General features: G+C 44.1%; 1 protein-coding gene across 15 annotated transcripts in view; it reads right to left on the reverse strand.

Annotated features, from left to right (window-relative positions):
* The window catches only part of LOC135101945 (nephrin-like), a 529,348-nt gene that overhangs the window by 49,441 nt on the left and 459,673 nt on the right, over positions 1-20,234 (reverse strand). For all 15 annotated transcript variants that reach the window (XM_064006385.1, XM_064006371.1, XM_064006370.1 and 12 more), the window contains one exon: positions 838-898. In XM_064006385.1, coding sequence (XP_063862455.1) covers positions 840-898 — 59 coding nt within the window. In that variant the 3' untranslated portion in view covers positions 838-839. Of the gene's footprint in view, positions 1-837; positions 899-20,234 lie in introns of those variants that run through there.

Here is a 20,234-nt window from a genome sequence, read left to right on the forward strand (position 1 = left end):
GGAGGAAAATAATCTGAAATATGCGACTTTGCCTTAAAAGCGCCATTTGTATTGGAGTCTAGTGTGTGTGTGTGTGTGTGTGTGTGTGTGTGTGTGTGTGTGTGTGTGTGTGTGTGTGTGTGTGTGTGTGTGTGTGTGAGAGCAAGGAGAGTGGCCCAATAACTTTTCTATTCAGCCACACACACACACACACACACACACACACACACACACACACACACACACACACACACACACACAAAGCGGCGCAAGACAGACACCTGCTGACACACACACATTCCTTTTGCTTTGTGTTCATAGACTAAAAGAGCATCACGGAAGAGCTGAATGTATTCCACGGAAGCGAACCAAGGATGTGATACAGATGAAGAGAAGAGGCGGCAGCTGGAGAACATAGCAAGGGAAGAAGGGAGGGAGAGGACAGGGAGCAAGGATAACAGATAGAGAAGTAGTTCATAAGCCTCATTAGGGAAGGAACGGCCGGGCTGTGAGAGGGAGGGTTAGGGAGATGAAGAGAGGTGGATGGCTGAGCTAGAGAAGAATGGAGGAAGAGAAAGTTTTGTGGTTTGGTGGGAAAAAAGTTAGTTAAGATTTACATGATGAATGGACGTGGATTTGTTGTGTTATGTTGTGTTGTGTTGTGTTGTGTTGTGTTGTGTTGTGTGTGTGGGGGGGGGGCAGTGAGGGTAGTGGATAGTGGTGATGTACAGTTTCCATAACAAAACCCTTCAACATTTTTTCATTAAAACTAGCAAAACAACAACAACAACGATAACAATAAGAGAAAAGTTAACAAGAACAAAGACAATAACACCTAGGGAGGCTGCAGATGCTTACTTTCAGGCTACGTCCCTCCCGTCCCTTCCTCCTGGTGACGCGGTGCTCCGGGACTCAGCAGCTGCGGGGAGAAGAGAAGCCTCGTCAAAACACGCTACCATGCACATCCTACTCGACACACTTCCGCCTGACGATTTCATACTGACTGAAAACACACTTCTGGTACTGCATTTTCTTTCATTTCCATACGCTCGAAAACAAAAAAGACATAAAAAAGAACGCTTGTATTTTTAGCACACACTATTTGCTTCCCCCTTAAACAAAGCGGCAACGAAAGAACTTTTTCTTTTTTTTCTTTTCGGGTGGTTGTTTATGCACGGCATGTGGGGGGCTCAACGTTTTCATTTGGAGGGACAGGTGTATACGCCGGGGGCACCGCCACGTGGGAATGACAAATGTGCCACAAGTTGATATCTGCAGCTTCTATTTTTGTTTTATCTTTTTGATATTTTGTCACAGTTATTTTTTACTCACTTTTATCTCGGTGCAATAATGATTAAACTTCCCTGTGCATTTTGAAATCCTGTACAACTGCATATATATATTTCTCTCTCTCTCTCTCTCTCTCTCTCTCTCTCTCTCTCTCTCTCTCTCTCTATCAATAAGCACTTCCATGTTCTCGCTCTATCATTGCTCGCTTGGCATGTGTGTCGCCCCGCTCAACGTCTCATCCCTGCAGGAGCGCTTAGATAAGAAGACGCCGAATATTTGAATCCTTGATGCATTCCCTGGGGTGGGCGGCGGCACGATGGGCGCGAGGGATAATGAAAAAGAAGGAAATCCAAAGGCACGCTAGTGAGAGTGAAAAGGAAAAAGATTGAACTCCTGGGACACTCGTGGTAAAAGGCTTGAAAGAGGATACGTTCGTGCTGGTGACAGTGAGAGAGAGAGAGAGAGAGAGAGAGAGAGAGAGAGAGAGAGAGAGAGAGAGAGAGAGAGAGAGAGAGAGAGAGAGAGAGAGAGAGAGAGAGAGAGAGAGAGAGAGAGAGAGAGAGAGAGAGAAAGGTATGCGAGTCCGAAAAAGGCCAAAGGAAGATAAAAGAAAGCAGTAAATACCAAAAGAAAGAAAGAAAGAAAGACAAAGAAATAACACTTAAGGTTCCCAAAGGACAACACATTATTAATAGCGCCTGGAAGATTATTGTTGTTGTTGTTGTTGTTGCTGTTGGTGCTGGTAGCGGCAGTGACAATAGTAGTAGTAGTAGTAGTAGTAGTAGTAGTGGCGGTGGTGGTGGTGTCGAAAACAAGACATTAAACTGATATTTACTCAAAACTTTTCATTCATCACTTGCTTCTTCGAAATATTGAGAAAAAGAACATCAAAAGCATTAACTAAAACATTTCCAGGAGAAGAGGCACAAACAATTCTCGTAAAAAGATCAGTTGTTTCAACCCATCAGCTCTCTCTCTCTCTCTTTCTCATTCTCTTGCTTGATTTATTCATGGAGTTAACAGGAAAGAGAGAGAGAGAGAGAGAGAGAGAGAGAGAGAGAGAGAGAGAGAGAGAGAGAGAGAGAGAGAGAGAGAGAGAGAGAGAGAGAGAGAGAGAGAGAGAGAGAGAGAGAGAGAGAGAGAGAGAGAGAGAGAGAGAGAGAGAGAGAGAGAGAGAGAACCGATGAAGAGGAGATTAATGCAGCACTTACTGGGACATGAAGCGAAACGAGACGAGTGATAAATAATGAAAACACGACCATTGAAGGCGAAGACAGACTGTCCACACACACACACACACACACACACACACACACACACACACACACACACACACGAGACAATGTGGCACGGAGATAGCAGCGGGAAGGCAGTGGAATCATTCACTTTAGGAGAATCGTCGAGTTCTGCCTCTCGGGTCTCCTGCAGGAAGAGGAGGAAGAGGAGGAGGAGGAGGAGGAGGAGAGAAAAAGAAGAAGAGGCTGCAGAATATAAAACAGAGCAGCGCGGATGAAGCAACAGAAAGAGGGGAGAAGAGAAGGGGTGGGGGAGAAGAGGAGGGGAGAGGAGGAAAAATACATCCATCACAGCAGAAGATGAAGTTGGCGTAAAAATAAACAGCACGAGGAGGCCTGAGAAGGAAGACGCATGGGCCGGCCAGCTGTAAATCACGGACCGAGAGACAAAGACGAGAGAAACGAAGAAGGAAAAATATTATATAAGTAATCCTTGCTCGGTGAATATAAGACGCGAAAAAGGAATGAGGAAAAGGATGAGGATAAGCACGAGAAGGAAGAGGAGGAGGAGGAGGAGGAGGTGAAGGAGGAGGAGAAGGAGGAGGAGGAGGAGGAGGAGGAGGAGGAGGAGGAGGAGGAGGAGGAGGAGGAGGAGGAGAAGAAGCAGGTACAGGTCATGATATATACCTAAGGAAAGAAACGTCAAAATTCGAAGGTGAACCGATACGAGAGAGAGAGAGAGAGAGAGAGAGAGAGAGAGAGAGAGAGAGAGAGAGAGAGAGAGAGAGAGAGAGAGAGAGAGAGAGAGAGAGAGAGAGAGAGAGAGAGACATAAACCCTTCACGACTGCTCACAAGGTGGTCATTACACAGGCGGACATTGACTTCAAATGTGCTATTTCGAGTGACGTAAAGAGAGGAGGAAAAGGACGCCAGGAAATGAAGCAAGAGCAGGTGACGGGCTGGCGAAGAGTGGAGGAGCAGGATGTCTATGAGAAGAGAGGGAAAAGTAAAAGCATAGAAGAAAGAGAAGCTTGGGAGAAAGGTGCATGAGAGAGGTGTAAAGGAAGAGTAAGGAGAGGAGAATAAGGTGGAAGAGGGTAGTTGTAATGCTGTGGGAGATGGAGGATGGTGGAGGAGGAGAGAATGGTTGCGTTAAGGTGTGTGTGTGTGTGTGTGTGTGTGTGTGTGTGTGTGTGTGTGTGTGTGTGTGTGTGTGTGTGTGTGTGTGTGTGTGTGTGTGTGTGTGTGTGTTTTAGGAAGGAGACCCGTACAGAGGTGCTTATGTAACTACGTCTGGGATGTATTTGTAAGCTGAGGAATGCGACCGTGATGCATCTGTGAAATAGACTTAAGATAATCATCAATTAAGTGTTCTGTGTGCGAGGGTTGCAAGGATATCAGCGTTATAGCGTGGTGTTGTAGCAGTGCTTTGTGCTGTTAGTGTTCAACGTGACGTTATTCCAGTTTCTACAATCTTAGGTGGCGCTGAGACGTTCAGTAAATTAACATGGAACAATTTTGTAGGTGTTTGCTGAAGGAACCGTCAAAGGTGGAGAGTTCCAGGAATGAGATTACTACCTGAATACCTTGTTGATTTTCATAAGACGTGCTTCCAGAAATCTATCACTAGAAGTGCTCGTTCTTCGGAACCTGCAGAAATCTATATTACCAAGAATGTTCAGTCAGTCAGTTTGTCTGTCTATCTGTCTGTCTGTCTGTCTGTCTCACTTCTTATTCTGATAACAACTGGGTCGAGACTTTGAGGATGACAGATCTATCAACACGGGATGGTTAATAAATTCCACTGAAAAAATTACACAATAAAAAGATGAGGATGACAGATCTATCAACACGGGATGGTTAATAAATTCCACTGAAAAAATTACACAATAAAAAAAAATATATATTAAGTGTTATCAGTAAAATGTTATTTTTCAAGAGACCGAACAATTCTGGACTGATGTAAAACTGTTCTGTGAGCAGCACCAGAAGCACGCCGTCTTTTATTATTTTTTTCCATCAGTATTTTTCTACATAATACTGCCGTGTGTGTGTGTGTGTGTGTGTGTGTGTGTGTGTGTGTGTGTGTGTGTGTGTGTGTGTGTGTGTGTGTGTGTGTGTGTGTTTAATACAGCTCACACACGCAGGAGCCACGCACGCACACACAAAACACTATCATCACTACCTCGGGCATCACGCGGGTCACGTTCCTTGCAGGTCTCGAGTCTCAATCAAACTCTTTAACTCGCCTCCCCGTAATTTCTCCCATTCTGTTTTATCCCAGGCCGACGATCACGCTGCCAGGCAGAATAGCAAGTAGCACGCGCCCACACACTAAACGCACACACACACACACACACACACACACACACACACACACACACACACACGAATGTTTTTTCTTCAGCTATTAACAATAGGTTCGAGCATTTTCTAAGAACGAACAACGAACAACAACAGCAGCAAGACCAGGAACAACAAGCGCTAATCTTGAGGAAGAAAAAAAAATAAAAGATGAGAAAAATCTCTTAAAAAATGCAGCAAGACCGAAAACATAACAAATTTACGTGAGTCTCTTCGCATGTAATTTTCAAGGTGATGAAAATATACAGAAGCTCTCCTCGTAAGACAAACAGAGACATTAAAGACTCGGAGGCGCAGGAGGCAAAGGGAGGAGAGGAGGAAAGCAACACAAAATGGAGGAAGGAAAGAAGGAAGGATGGATGGATGGAGGATAGCATGAAGCAGGTGGGATGCAACGTAGGAAAGAGAGAGAGAAGGAAGATTGTGCAAGTCTCTCTCACTCGCTCTCTCTCTCTCTACTCTCTCTCTCTCTCTCTCTCTCTCTCTCTCTCTCTCTCTCTCCTCTCTCTGCTCTCTCTCTCTCTCTCCCGTCTAGCCCAGCCGTCTGGAATAAATAATGTAAATGATGATGACGGTCACAATTCTTAACACTAAGCTCTCGCCAAAAACCAGGAATTACCAAGAGGCGGCACAGTGATAAGACATTCATCTCGCAACTCTTTGTCTTTTGTCTCCACACAAACACACACACAGCCGCCTATGCATTTAACACACGGTTTTCATTACGTCCCAGGAATGTTTGAAAACGCAACCTGCAACAGTGGGGAACGAAGGAGGAGGAGGAGGAGGAGGATGAGAAGCGACAGACGAGAGAGGAGGATGAGGAGGAAGACGCCCACCCTTGTCTTTCTCTTTCTCTTTCTATTCTAATTCAGGTGTTCGGAATCCGGCAGCGTGAATTCGTCAAAGATTTTCAAGGCCGGCAGTGGAGGCGGTGGAGGCGGCTGGCGTGCTGGCGGGCGGACGGGCTGGCGAGTGGGCGGGACAAGCAAAGATGCCGCGATGACAATAAAGAACAAAAATTACACTCTGAAAGGAACCACGGAGGGAAAAAAGTAGTGTGGAAAATTATGTCGTGTGAGTGTAAAAACCCCAGGGAGCAGGAACCTCGTGAGGGAAGAGGCGGAGAGGGGGAGGGAGGGAGAGGGAGCGGGAGGAGGACTGAGAGAAGAGGAGCGAGGATGTGGTGGAGAAACGTGCGGAAAGGAGAGAAGAGAAGAGAGGCAAGGGTAGCGGAGAGACGAGAAAAGGGAGTGCTGGTGGCAGTGGCGGCGGCGGCGGCGGCGGTGGTGGTGGTGGTGGTAGTGGGGAGGTAGGGAAAGGCCTCTAATATTTTTAATGAGCTGCTGCTGGTTGTACTCGTTTCCCCGCATTTTCCATTGTCTAGCGTTCCGTCCGGGCGAGTCCTCCATAGCGGCGCCAAGCAGTCACTCCGCCACATTCCATCCTGACGTGGCGAGCAGTCTACCCCTATAATTAACACAGGTAACGGGATGGACAAGGAAACTCTAACCGAAACTATATGTAGGTAACGATGCCGCGGGCGAAAAAGGAAGGAAGAGTAATGAGACCCTATTTTGTTCCACCCTTTCCTCCGAGACTGTGACGACGTGGCAACAGGAATGAGCACTTGTTTCACTTAACTTTAATTTACGTCTATTTAAGAGAGGCTGCGTTTATCTGGCTTTGTGATGTTATCTGGCTTTGTGATGTACATTTGAGTTACTCTTCTCAGCTATGTATTTGTTATTTCGCAACCTCAGGATCAAGAAAATATTAAAGGAGAACATTTGGTGAAGACAAGACTTGTGTTCGCCTGTTTGTACGAAAAATAACGCAACAGACGATGACTTTTATCTTACATTTTGGTGATGGAATCTATAAATCTTTGCCATGTCCCACAAAAATGAGATCCAATAAGGTTACAAGTTAAATTATGTAAGTTATTAATTTTGTACTACTACTACTACTACTACTACTACTACTACTACTACTACTACTACTAATACTACTATCAACATTCCCCAGCCAAAACTCACGCAGTACACGAGCGGAAAATTACCTTTAAAACTTTTTTCCCGTCGTACTTTAATGGTGAACGATCAACTTTTGTTTGGATTACTGCACATCTAAAAGCTCGTGGTTTGAGCAATTAGCACACACGTCCTGAAATATCATAAAAAGATTATCTCCAAATATTTACTACGCGACCTGAAATGCTCTCCTCGGTTATCTAGCAATGAATCAGCCAACGGGTGTGGTCAGAACAATGCTATGAATGCTGCCGGTTACCTTCCAGTCTGATGGTGTCTGGTATGCTGGGAGCGGGAGGGAGGCAGCCTGGCGTGGGTAGCAAGTCGTTTTGTGTCTCTAGTATAGTTACCCTTTCAATTACATGTAGAGTTTTCGGTGACACTATTTCGAAATTAAGAGATCAAAACGTCCTATTTTTTTTCCTCTTTTCTCCTTTTTGTATCACTCAAGCACAATTTTTCTTTTTTCCCTTTTCTGGTCTCAAAACTAAATATTTGTATAGTTTTCAGTCACATACTAGTCAAATTCTGAAACAAATAGAATAAACATCCTGCTTTTTTTTTTTTTTTCCCTTTTTCCACTTACATCACGCAAACCGCATCAATGCTACCTAAACTAAATACCTGTATAGTTTTCACCGACGTACTCATCAAATTTCGAAACTAAGAGATAAAACGGCATGCATTTTTTCCCCATTTACAATCACGCACACACACCACTTATTTTCCTTCCCTGGGGTCAAAGCCGTGAAAGTAACAGGGATCCAAGTTAAATGCAACCAGTCTTTCATGAGATCGCTGATTTATAAAAACGGAACAGAAAATGTGATTCAGCTGATGTCTCTTTCACCACTACTGCCACCACCACCGCTGCCGCTGCCGCCGCCACCACCACCACCCTCCTGACCTTTTTCATGCGAATGCTTAATGCAACTTCAATCAGCTTTTTTTTTTCCTTGTTAATCCTAATGTATCTTCTGCAGACTTTAATGTGCAGTTGTTTTGTTTCTTTTCCTTTGATTCTGTCTCCGAGCTAATGCTTCTGTTTTGATGATCTGTTTGTTCAGCTTCTCTCCTTAAATTTTCTCCTTTAAAAGACCCGTGCGTGTGTGTGTGTGTGTGTGTGTGTGTTAAGAACATAATGCGTGGGAGAAAAGGAAATTAAATAAAAAGCGACGGAATACATAAAAAAAAAAGACTTGAAAGGACAGAAAACTGGAAACTAACACCGTCATAAATAAATAAATAAAATAAATAAAATAAATGAAAAAAAGAAATAAATGAATAAATAAAAGAACGAATGAACTACATAATTAATTAAAACACCACAACCACCACTATCACCACCACCACCACCACCAACAACAACAAGCACCACCCCATCTCTCTCTCTCTCTCTCTCTCTCTCTCTCTCTCTCTCTCTCTCTCTCTCTCTCTCTCTCTCAAGGACATAAACCAACAAAAATGTGTAAAAGAGCGAAAAAAGTTGTTTTCCCTCAGTGAATGGAAGCATGGAAGAGTGACTCGCGGCCCCGTGGGAGATAGACATGGAGAGAGAGAGAGAGAGAGAGAGAGAGAGAGAGAGAGAGAGAGAGAGAGAGAGAGAGAGAGAGAGAGAGAGAGAGAGAGAGAGAGAGAGAGAGAGAGAGAGAGAGAGAGAGAGAGAGAGAGAGAGAGAGAGAGAGAGAGAGAGAGAGAGAGAGAGAGAGAGAGAGAGAGAGAGAGAGAGAGAGAGTACAAACATTCAATTTTCAAGTTTTCTTTTATCTTGTGCTTTTTACTCCTCCCCCACCCCTCTCTCTCTCTCTCTCTCTCTCTCTCTCTCTCTCCCCCGCACACACCTGTTACCTGTTAGTGTAGTGGTTAGCACGCTGGACTCACAACCTAAAAGGCCCGGTTGCGAATCCTGGAGCGTCGAGGCATACTGTGAGTGAGCCTCAATGTACAGCCTCAATTCACCCGGCAGGAAGCAGGTACGGGTAACCTCAGGCGCTGTAACCTTGATCTCCCGCTCTGTGGCGTGTGGGTCGTCTCAGTCGTACCCCGAGATCAGTCAGTATGGACTCTGAACATTCTTTCCTTAGAGCTGGTTGTTTTGCGAGACCAGCAGTCCCCCCCCCCCACACACACACACACGTTCAAATCTTTCTCAAGCCCTGCTAGTCCAAAGGCGAGCGAGCGAAGCGGTGAAAGCAAAACGTCGACGAAAAAGAGCAGGTCCCAGTGTAATATTGTCCAGATTACCTGCTGTTAGAAGGCAAGACTGACGGAAAACATCGTGATCAAACTGATGCACGGGAGGGCAAGGAGGCGGCGGGCGAGCGAGGAAAGAGTCTGGGAGGAGAAGTGGGCAAAAGATGAGGGAGGGAGAAAAGGGAAAGGACAAGCAAGTTACGTAGGATCGAAGCAAGAGACATGGGAGAAAGAAGGGGGTGAATATAAAATGAAAGGAAGGAAGGAGGGAAGGAAGGAAAAAAGGACCGAAGAAGCATGGAAGAAAGGAGAAGATGAATATAAAATGAAAGGGAGGAAGAAAGGAAGGGAAAAGGACCGAAGGAGCATGAAAAAAAGGGGGTGAATATAAAATGGGAGAAAGGAAGGAAGGGATGAAAATAAGGAAGGAAGGAATGAATATAAGGTGGAATGAAGTTAGGAGAGATGGAAGAAAAGGATGAAAATTGGTACGTACGATGAATTGAAAAAAAAAAAATATATATGTAACAAGCATAAAAGGAAGGAAGGAAGAGGAGAAAAAAAGGAATGATGGAGAAATGGAAGGAAAAATAGAAATAAAGAACGGAAGGATGGTAGGAAAGCACGGGATGCAAGAATGCAAAAGAAAAAAAAATAGGGAAGAAAAGTAAACACACAAATATTAAAAGCTTACAGAAATCCAAGAAATGGTCAAAGGCAAGGCAAAATAACACGGAGGAAATAGAAATGAAGATTGCGAAAACAAGAAAACAAGAGAGGAAAGAAAGAAAAAAGTATAGGCACCAAGAGAGAGAGAGAGAGAGAGAGAGAGAGAGAGAGAGAGAGAGAGAGAGAGAGAGAGAGAGAGAGAGAGAGAGAGAGAGAGAGAGAGAGAGAGAGAGAGAGAGAGAGAGAGAGAGAGAGAGAGAGAGAGAGAGAGAGAGAGAGAGAGAGACCAAACACGCGATAAATGCGGAGAAACAGCAAGAGGAGCAACCGGAATAAAAGGAGAGGAAAAGGAAAGGAAGGGAAACTAAAACCAGCAGAGTTCATCCAACACACGTCACCTGCTGGCCCGCATCACCCGCCCAGGTAATCAGGAGGTCCCATGCCGACGCTGAAACTTCCCTTGACGGCGAGTAAAAGGCTTTTGGCGACGAGGAAGTGAGGGAGGAGAGGAGGGAAAAGCAAGAGCGAGAGCGAGAGAGAGAGAGAGAGAGAGAGAGAGAGAGAGAGAGAGAGAGAGAGAGAGAGAGAGAGAGAGAGAGAGAGAGAGAGAGAGAGAGAGAGAGAGAGAGAGAGAGAGAGATAGGAAAGGAAAATGAGTGAGACCTCTGGAAGGAAAACTATGTTGATACACGCTGGGAAATAACGAGTATACACAATGGAACCAGGAAACTGTGTGTGTGTGTGTGTGTGTGTGTGTGTGTGTGTGTGTGTGTGTGTGTGTGTGTGTGTGTGTGTGTGTGTGTGTGTGTGTGTGTGTGTGTGTGTGTGTGTGTGTGTGTGTGTGTGTGTGTGTGTGTGTGTGTGTGTGTGTGTGTGTCATGCTTGAGGGTCATGTGAGCGGCGGTGCATGGCGTGGTGGTAAGGCAAGCATGGCCTGGGAGGTTTGGTTTGGTCTGTTATGAAGGTGCAAGTTAGGAACCGGACACTGCTTACTGACTGCAAGCTGCCGGAGGTCAGGGAGGTGGATGAGGTACGCGGTGACAAGGAGAAGGAGGAGGAGGAGGAGGAGGAGGAGGAACTACAAGAAGAAGCACAACAACAACAACAACAACAACAACAACAACAAAGATAACGACGAAGACACCTGTAACAACCACGAGGACAAAGACAGCAAATCAACACCTGTGATGGCAAAAAGTAACGCGCGATGAGGAGCACACTGAGGAGGAGTCCCTTGGGTGTGTCTGGTCTGGGTCTCAGGGTCTTTTGGACTCGCCAGACCGTCTGTTACGGGCTGTTTAATTTTATGTCCTCTTAAACCTTATTCTCTGGGCTGCGCTAACACTGATGACTGCACATTAACCTTCACTTTCCCTAACGAGCACCAGCAGCAGTACCAGGCGGCGATGGTGATGGCGGGGGACAGTGACTTCACATCTTAACGTGGTACCTGAGTAACCTGCCCCACCTGGCGCCTGAAGGAGAAGAGGTACACGATATGTGCGTGTGTAGGACGAGAAGGAGAAACAAAAAGGAGCAGAAAGGTGGTACTTATGAAGGAGAAGCGGGAGGCAGTGTGGAAGTAAACTTGTCGGGATGAGATGAAGGGATTAAAAGATGGAGGTTAAAGAGGTTATATGAAAAGTAGATTATCTGTAGAATGCTGGGAGACAAACAGTGAAATTAAAGATGTATGGAGGGAGAGAGGGGACTAAAAAGGTTAAATAGTAAAAAAAAATAAATAAAATAAATAAATAAATAAATAAATGAACACAGAGATAAATAATTATGGAAATAGAAGGGAAATAAGTGTGACTGGTGAATATAAAGGAGAAATACCAATAAGTGTGATTGAGATGTACACGAAAAGAACAGTATTACGGGATGACAATGGAAAGAAAACTCATAAACTGATAAATAATGATGAAAATAGAGGGGAATAACTGTGACTGTGATGAAAATGAAGAAATACGAATAAGTATGACTGAAATGTATAAAACTTGGTGCTGGACGAGAATGGAAAGAAAACTAAGGCAAATAAAAGAATCATGCTGCACTAAAACGCGCCGGGGGAGACTTCCAACTCTCACCTGAGTCTCAAAGGCACTCCAGGTAAGATACTGCATAACCTGAGAGGTGACTGGAAAGTGCTGCGTCCATCCTGATGACCTTCGACCTGACCTCTGTCCCTGAGTCTTTCTTCCCGGAAAAATACGTAGTTTGTTCACGCTATAGAAACACAAATTGGCAGGATTTGCTACTTTGCATATGACTATGTGCATTATGACAAACTCACCTATTTTTTTCATTTCTACTACTACTGCTACTACTACTACTACTGCTACTACTACTACTACTACTACTACTACTACTACTACTGCTACTACTACTATTGTTATTATTATTATTGTTGTTGTTGTTGTTATCATCATTCGCCACACACCACGCGCTCGATGGTGTGACGGTGGCGTTACAAAGCCAAAGTTAGCGCGATTGTAACTGCCGCTGCTCTACGGTGCGTGACTAATTGTTTCAACAGCTTCGTCAATGAAGTGTAGACGAGATATGTAGAACTGTAAACATATACGAAAAAAAAAAAAAAGAAGGTGCAACTGATCTTTATATATACACGTACAGGAAGCGAAAAAAAGGTAAACATTTTTCCTGGAAGCTGCTGAATAATCTTTCCTTTCAGGTAATCATAAAACGCAGCAGTAAAAGGGGCAAAAATGAAAGGTGAAGGTTCATCAGGTAAAAGTATCACATGTTCCTCCCTCAGGCCCTTGAAGGCGTGGGGATGTGAAGGTACCGGCGCTCACCACGGGCCCGAATGAAGAGTAAGGCACGGATTGATCACTTTGAGGCTGGTTAGTTTTGGCTTGTTGATCAAACTGACGACTTTTTAGAGAGAGAGAGAGAGAGAGAGAGAGAGAGAGAGAGAGAGAGAGAGAGAGAGAGAGAGAGAGAGAGAGAGAGAGAGAGAGAGAGAGATAAAAGCTCCCCCCCAAAAAAAAGGTATCTCGTAAAGCAGAAACACCATCGTAATGTCTCAACTTTTTTCTTTTCCATTTTTATCAGATATGCATCCAGCGAAAAACAAGTAATACAGGAAGTGAGGCTAAAAATGGCTTCCTCGTTAAGGACGGAGTAAGCTGAAGTTTAAGACGAAATACTACCTCTCCCCCCTCTCTCTCTCTCTCTCTCTCTCTCTCTCTCTCAGGAAGGACTCCCTCACTCTCACGCTGACTCGCCTCCCCGCCATATTTTCGCTCCCTCGATAAACTGCACGGGCGGAGAAGGCAACTCATCTCGGAACCGGAAAATGGCTGACGCAAACGAGCATTACAGCTTCCGCGACAACCTGGAGGAGGCGCGAGGGTGGCCCGCTCATTACTGCACCACCCCTCCCCCAAGGCCACACCCCAAGCTGTCGGAGGCGGCGGCGGAGGCAAGCATTCAAGGCAGCAGTAACGGTGGTGCTAACATTACTAATTTCTACCGCCACCTCCATCTCTTTCACCGCCTCCGCCACCGTCTTCCCTTCTCTTTACTTCCTGTTTTTTTAAATTTTTTTTTTCGTTGTAAATTTAGAAGAATGTTTTTTTTTTTCCGTGGTAATTATGCAAATGTCTTGTGTACGAGTGCCTTGGTATTTTCTCGCATCCGCATCACAATTTTTTATATTAACTTCAGAGCAATAATCTTTGCATAATATCATGGTTCCGGGGGCTTAGATGTGCTGAATGGTATAAACGAACAAATAAATGAATATACAAACATTTCTCTCTCTCTCTCTCTCTCTCTCTCTCTCTCTCTCTCTCTCTCTCTCTCTCGATGTAGCGACTCGTCACATACCAAATGGAAAATAATATTACTCTCAGTGTAAAGTAAATTTCAATAAACATAAACTGAGGTACAAGGTGAGACGGAGGAGGAGAGGGAGGAAGGGAGTCAGGAAGGGAGAGAGGAAGAGGAGCATGAGGAAGGAGAAGGGATGGTAACGTGATAAAGTTAACTGTTCACAAGTGTTATGATTCACTGTCTTCGTGTTAAAATGTTGCATACTTCATCAGTCGGACTTATTACATTAGTTCGTGTGTTTGTATATATTTGCAGGGGATGACATGCTTATCACCAGACCACGGAAGGGAAATACAGACTCGACACACACACACACACACACACACACACACACACACACACACACACACACATACAGACAGATAAAAAATAATAATAATAATAATAATAATGAAGATGGCCAGTATAATATTCGCTCGCTTTTTTTTCCTTTAATGAGAAGAGAACGAAGACCCACTAAACTACAGACCATCTCATCAACTTGTGTTGCGTGCAGACTGTTAAAGATACGATCAGGGAAGGGCTGCATTGAACATCTCATGAAACACAAGCTGGTAACGTGAGGCCAAGTTGGGTTGAAAGATGAGAGAACTTATGATACATACTAAGTTTCCACAGGAGTATCATGGTGGAGAGAGAGAGAGAGAGAGAGAGAGAGAGAGAGAGAGAGAGAGAGAGAGAGAGAGAGAGAGAGAGAGAGAGAGAGAGAGAGAGAGAGAGAGAGAGAGAGAGAGAGAGAGAGAGAGAGAGAGAAACAAATACACGAGCATGATTCAGTCTGGTAAATCTGCAACTCCATTCAAACAATTCGGTAATTCTCTCTCTCTCTCTCTCTCTCTCTCTCTCTCTCTCTCTCTCTCTCTCTCTCTCTCTCTCTCTCTCTCTCTCCTCTTCTAGCATCCTGCGTGATCATCCTTCCCTACCTACGCCTCCGCTTAAATGTTGGAAGAGTGTTGCGTCAGACAGACAAGCGAAGCGAAAGAGAAACACACCAATACCAGTACTTGCCTCTCTTTTCTGTGATTCTTCTGTTCAGACCGAGAGAGAGAGAGAGAGAGAGAGAGAGAGAGAGAGAGAGAGAGAGAGAGAGAGAGAGAGAGAGAGAGAGAGAGAGAGAGAGAGAGAGAGAGAGAGAGAGAGAGAGAGAGAGAGAGAGAGAGAGAGAGAGAGAGAGAGAGAGAGAGAGAGAGAGAGAGAGAGAGAGAGAGAGAGAGAGAGAGAGAGAGAGAGAGAGAGTGTGTGTGTGTGTGATGGGGACGCCAACACACGCTGAAAGAAGAGAAAAAAAAGTCTACTTTTAATGCGCGTCACTGGAAGGGGATGGACTCGATCAATTTACCTATTACGTTCTTTAATGAGGCGCTGAAAGACTGAAAGGGCACACACACACACACACACACACACACACACACACACACACACACACACACACACACACACACACACACACACACACACACACACACACACACACACACACACACACACACACACACACCAGTACTAAGCAGATGCGCTTTACTACTAAACTATAAGGCACACTGCTAACTACCTTGCGTCAATGGTCTGGTTCGGATGCGCGGCGTTACTCGTACTAATGATGGCCCAATCTGGTTAATTAGACGCAAAATTAAGTTGCTCCGCCCTTTTATCCTCCTCGCCCTCGTTAACAAGCACAGTCCCGCAGCCGCTGTCACTGCTGATACCTTTTCCGTCACTCATTCAGGTTTTTTTATTCGTTTTTTCTTTGAGGCATTTTATTCTTGTTTGAGAGAAAAAATCAGGTGAGATTATAAAGGTGAAGTCCACGTGTTAAGTCACTTAATTACCTGAGTTTATTTCTTTTATTTTTATTCGACTGATTCCGGTGCTTTTATTTGTATTCATTTCATTATTCGCGAGTATGAACACTGTGTTGTGAATGAAATGTCAAGGCTTACTAGAGGCTGACTGGGTACGTTTGGTACTTGATTACGGAACATCAGAGGCCAAATCTCCCGCCGTCAGCTATTCCAAGGCACACAGACTGACATGTATAGTCAATTATACTTTCAAGCTGCTCTTCCCGACCTCATCAACGTCTCCATGAAATTATGAGAGAGGAAGTTTCAGATACGAACGCTCAGCGCCTCCTTCAACATCATACATACATACATGCATACATAACTACATACATACAATGCATACATACATAACCATAAAGCACATATAAACAAAGGTGCACTATTCAGTTAGATACCATACACATTTTTCTTAACTTACGATCAAATTCTCACGTACAGAAAACTCCGCCAAATTCAAGAGAACGTGTAAAAGAGAACGTGTTAGTACTCGTAAACCCCAAAGGCACACTTTCATGTTTCCAGTGGCCACCAACACCCATCGCGGCACCGCTAGCTGCTCCAGAACCAAGAATGTGAAGTGAATTTCCTCCGCTGTGTCTTGCAAACTTTGGAGGGCGGTCGTCTCATGAAGGATGCACGACAAGGACATGAGTTGCAAAACAGTCTGGGAATGATAAAGTTTTTGATTTGTTGCAGAATCTCGATTTATCTGAGCCTCGTGACGACTCTGCCAGTCCTCAGATGGAAGGGAGTGAGTGAGTGAGTGAGTGGGTAAAGGAATGAATGAGGGAGAGATAAAGAAGGTAAGAAAGAGAGACACATGAAGGAGGGAAATAAAGATAAATTTTCACATATTCACAGCACTACTAACTTTACGAGTACTTGTATCTTGCATGTATTTATACGAAGACCTCGAGCCTCACTTGAACTGCGGTACAATGTCAGGAGGGTCAGTCACGCACCAGTCAGCGTCGCTTTCTCCGCAGTGACAAGATTAACACACAGCGCGGAAAAAGAGAGTACGAAAAACGGATTTTGTATTCCACGCGGCGTGATAAAATCTAATACTGCGGCCGCGCTCAAAAATAGATAAGCTCCCGTATCTCGGAGTTTGTTGCCGCCAAGGAATTATTTCTTTCCACTCCATTCTTTCCTTTCCCTGTTAATGGGTTTCAAACGCGTTCTATTCCCCCAATACCCACTCCTACTCCTTCACTCGCTAGCCTCGCGTCCTCCACCGACAAACTGTTTTATTTTTCCATCAAGGACAGAATTGTGTTAAAAATGCTCCCGTCAGCTCGCTTCACCGCCGCTTCCACTTCACTGGCAGATACGGTTAATGTCGCTTCGGTGACTGCAAATTAAATTCCACGGCTACAGCTGGCCAGGACTTGCCAGCGTCCATCAGCAAGTATACACCAGCCCTGACTGACGCTTCTTCTACCTCCCCTCCACGCGACCCCAGCAGCCATCACCTCCCCTTCAGGAATCCCTCCACCTTCATCCACCTTCCCTTACAGTCTTTACCTCCCCTTCTCGCGTACCTTCATCACTATGCACCTTCCCTCACCTCCCCTCCATGCGTCCCTTCGTCCCATCCATCTTCCTTTCACACTCAGCTCTGCACATCCACTCACTTTTCTGAGACAATCGTTATCAGTCAAGCCGCATCACGATTATGTAAACAGGAGTAGTGTTGGTCTCTTAATTATAAAGTGGACTTACTTTGCTACTATTGGTTTAGAAAGTAATATAAACGAATGACAGTTTTTTTTTTCTTTTTCCTGTGTGGCAGTAAGCTAAATCATCTCAAATCTCATGTCGGCTCAAAGGCAACGTGTACGGGCTGACCCAAGTTATTGTATTAAATGAACTTTGTTGGAACACAGAATAATGAATTTTAAGATCTTTAACATTTTAAGTCTCAGTAAAGAGGTAGGAAGGCATTAGGCAGCAGAGTAAAGGAAAAGTGGATTACGTTGAAATGAACAGGTTAGTATTCGTAGCAAAGGTTTCGAGGCAATAAAATATTAAGATTCAATAAAGAGATGGCAAGGTACTTGTTAACAAATAGAATAGTGTATGAGGAGCTCGGGCTTAAATAACCGCAAGTGAGTGAGATTAAGTGACGCAGGGCAGGACAGATTTGTACATCAGGCATGCTGTTTGCTGCACTGTACACTGATGCGTCCTTTGCAGCCTGACGGGTTATAGTAGTCTTCTTTCATTACTAATATTATTTTACTCTATTTATTTTACCTCAACTGTTGTCATTTTTATCCATATCATCAAAATCATTATCTTATATCACAATTTGAATGCTCTCTCTCTCTCTCTCTCTCTCTCTCTCTCTCTCTCTCTCTCTCTCTCTCTCGTCCAGTACCTCTTACTTCACCCCTAAGCACTTTCTCAAGCAGTCTGTCTTCATCCGTCTGTGCTATCTCAGTCATTCCTCTTTGCCCATTCCACAAGTCTCCCTCCTTTTCGCTCTCTTTATCCCGCTCGCTTCCATTACATCTTGCCACTCTTCTTCTCCCCGAGGAATGTCAAATATACCGGATTATTTCTTAAATAATCCACTTTGACTTCCTCTCCATGTTTAAGAACCGTAATAAAAACAATGCATAATAGAAAAAAAAAGTTCCGAAGATTTTTGGGAAGTATTAGTAACTGTGTATGCTGTCAGGACTTGTTGTGGAAGTATGTGGCAAGATTTACTATGACTAGGCTTCTCTTGGGATGTAGCAGGGTTGTTCACGAGACTATTTCCTTTCCACCAATGAGTGATGTGTGTATGAGTATGTGGTGTTTTGTCCGGGCCGCCCCGTGTAGGATTGCTGGTCTGGTTTATAGATAGATTGATAGACAGATAGATAGATAGATTGATAGATTTCAACACTCAAGTTCACAAATTACTTTCACCAACCCTGAAATGATCTCGCCAGCATTTGGTGTTCGATATCAACACACCTGCGGAACTGAACAGGTCAACTTTATTTATTTATCTATTTTTTGATACGTTCTGTGACTTCCTGGGGGCGGCAGGTGAAGCGAATTTCTAGTTTATTTTTATACCTGTGCTCTTGGCCTTTCTCTTTAAAACGTAAAAAAAATAATAAATAGATAAAATAAATAGATTAAATGAATGCCTCCAGACTAGCTTTTAAACGTTTTTTTTTTTTTTTTTTTTTACATTTATCTCCTCAGTTCAACTACATCGTTTTTCTTTTTTTTTTTTTTTTTTCTGCAAATACCGTGCCTGTAACCTTTATGGCGTTTTTTTTCTCTTCACATGCACAACGAAAATCGAGGTACCGTCCGGCAACACCCCATCACGATCTGTCATTAATGCAAAATCATCAAAATCACCATCGTATTTGGAAGCCAAGCCCTCGCTCTCATCTCTACCTAACATCATAGCGAAATTTGCTTCAATCAGTCTTGCTTTCACCGCTTTAATCTCACAATCACCTGCATGCAATATCATATACGAATATCAAGCAGCAAAGGGAATATAACCTAACCTCACTTTTTCTACATCCAGAAATCATGTAAACTCTAAATTCATAAATATTACTCATCGTATATATGTACAGTGCCCTGCCAATAGAACCTAACCTACCCTAACCTAACTTAGTCTAACCTAACCTAACCTAGCATAACCTAACAATATAACCTAACCTAACCTACCCTAACCTAACTTAGTCTAACCTAACTTGACCTAGCATAACCTAACAAAACATAACCTAACCTACCCTAACTTAGTCTAACCTAACCTAACCTAGCATAACCTAACCTGACTTAACCTAGCATAACCTAACCTAAGCTAACCTAGTTTAACCTAACCTAGCATACCCTAATCTAGCAAAACCTAAGCTAACCTAACAAAAACATCGGCGCGTCACTTTCATTGGTGGCGGATATATATACGAAAATGAACAATTTTTTTCTATTTCACTTAAAACCATCCCTTCCAGTTCAAAACACCCACAAACAACGTCAGTCAACATAAACAATAACACATCCCAATTTCACCAAGTATTCCTCAGTCTATCTCATATTACTGTCAAGCGTAAAGAAAACGAGAAGCAAGTGGGTGGCACATGACAGCTAATAATCCGGTCAGTGGTGAAGTGATTACTGTTGCTAACTGCTAAACTGACGGGTCAATTTGGCGCGGGTTCGAGTCTCGCCAAAGAAGACAAGTGGTGCCTATAATAAACTTTATTGTCTACCAACCTGCACATCGATTACAGACTGACAGAACAAGACCAGTGAAATGAAAATGTGCGACTTGGATAAAGGTGCTTGACGTCAGGTGCGTGGTGCTCTCTCTCTCTCTCTCTCTCTCTCTCTCTCTCTCTCTCTCTCTCTCTCTCTCTCTCTCTCTCTCTCTCTCTCGCTCTCTCTCATTGCGAAATAAGCACCTGAGCAAGAGGAAGGAGATTAGCTTGGGAGGATACGAGAGAGAGAGAGAGAGAGAGAGAGAGAGAGAGAGAGAGAGAGAGAGAGAGAGAGAGAGAGAGAGAGAGAGAGAGAGAGAGAGAGAGAGAGAGAGAGAGAGAGAGAGAGAGGTTGGCAGGGGGTAGTGGAAGAAAAACTACACTGATTCCCAGGACAGACAGGAGAAAATCAGTCAGTGAGTCCCTCTGTCACACACACACACACACACACACACACACACACACACACACACACACACACACACACACACACACACACACACACACACGACCTGTACCTGCCCAGAGCAAACGAACAAAGG

The sequence above is a fragment of the Scylla paramamosain genome, chromosome 7, assembly GCF_035594125.1.
Source record: "Scylla paramamosain isolate STU-SP2022 chromosome 7, ASM3559412v1, whole genome shotgun sequence".
NCBI lineage: Eukaryota > Metazoa > Arthropoda > Malacostraca > Decapoda > Portunidae > Scylla > Scylla paramamosain.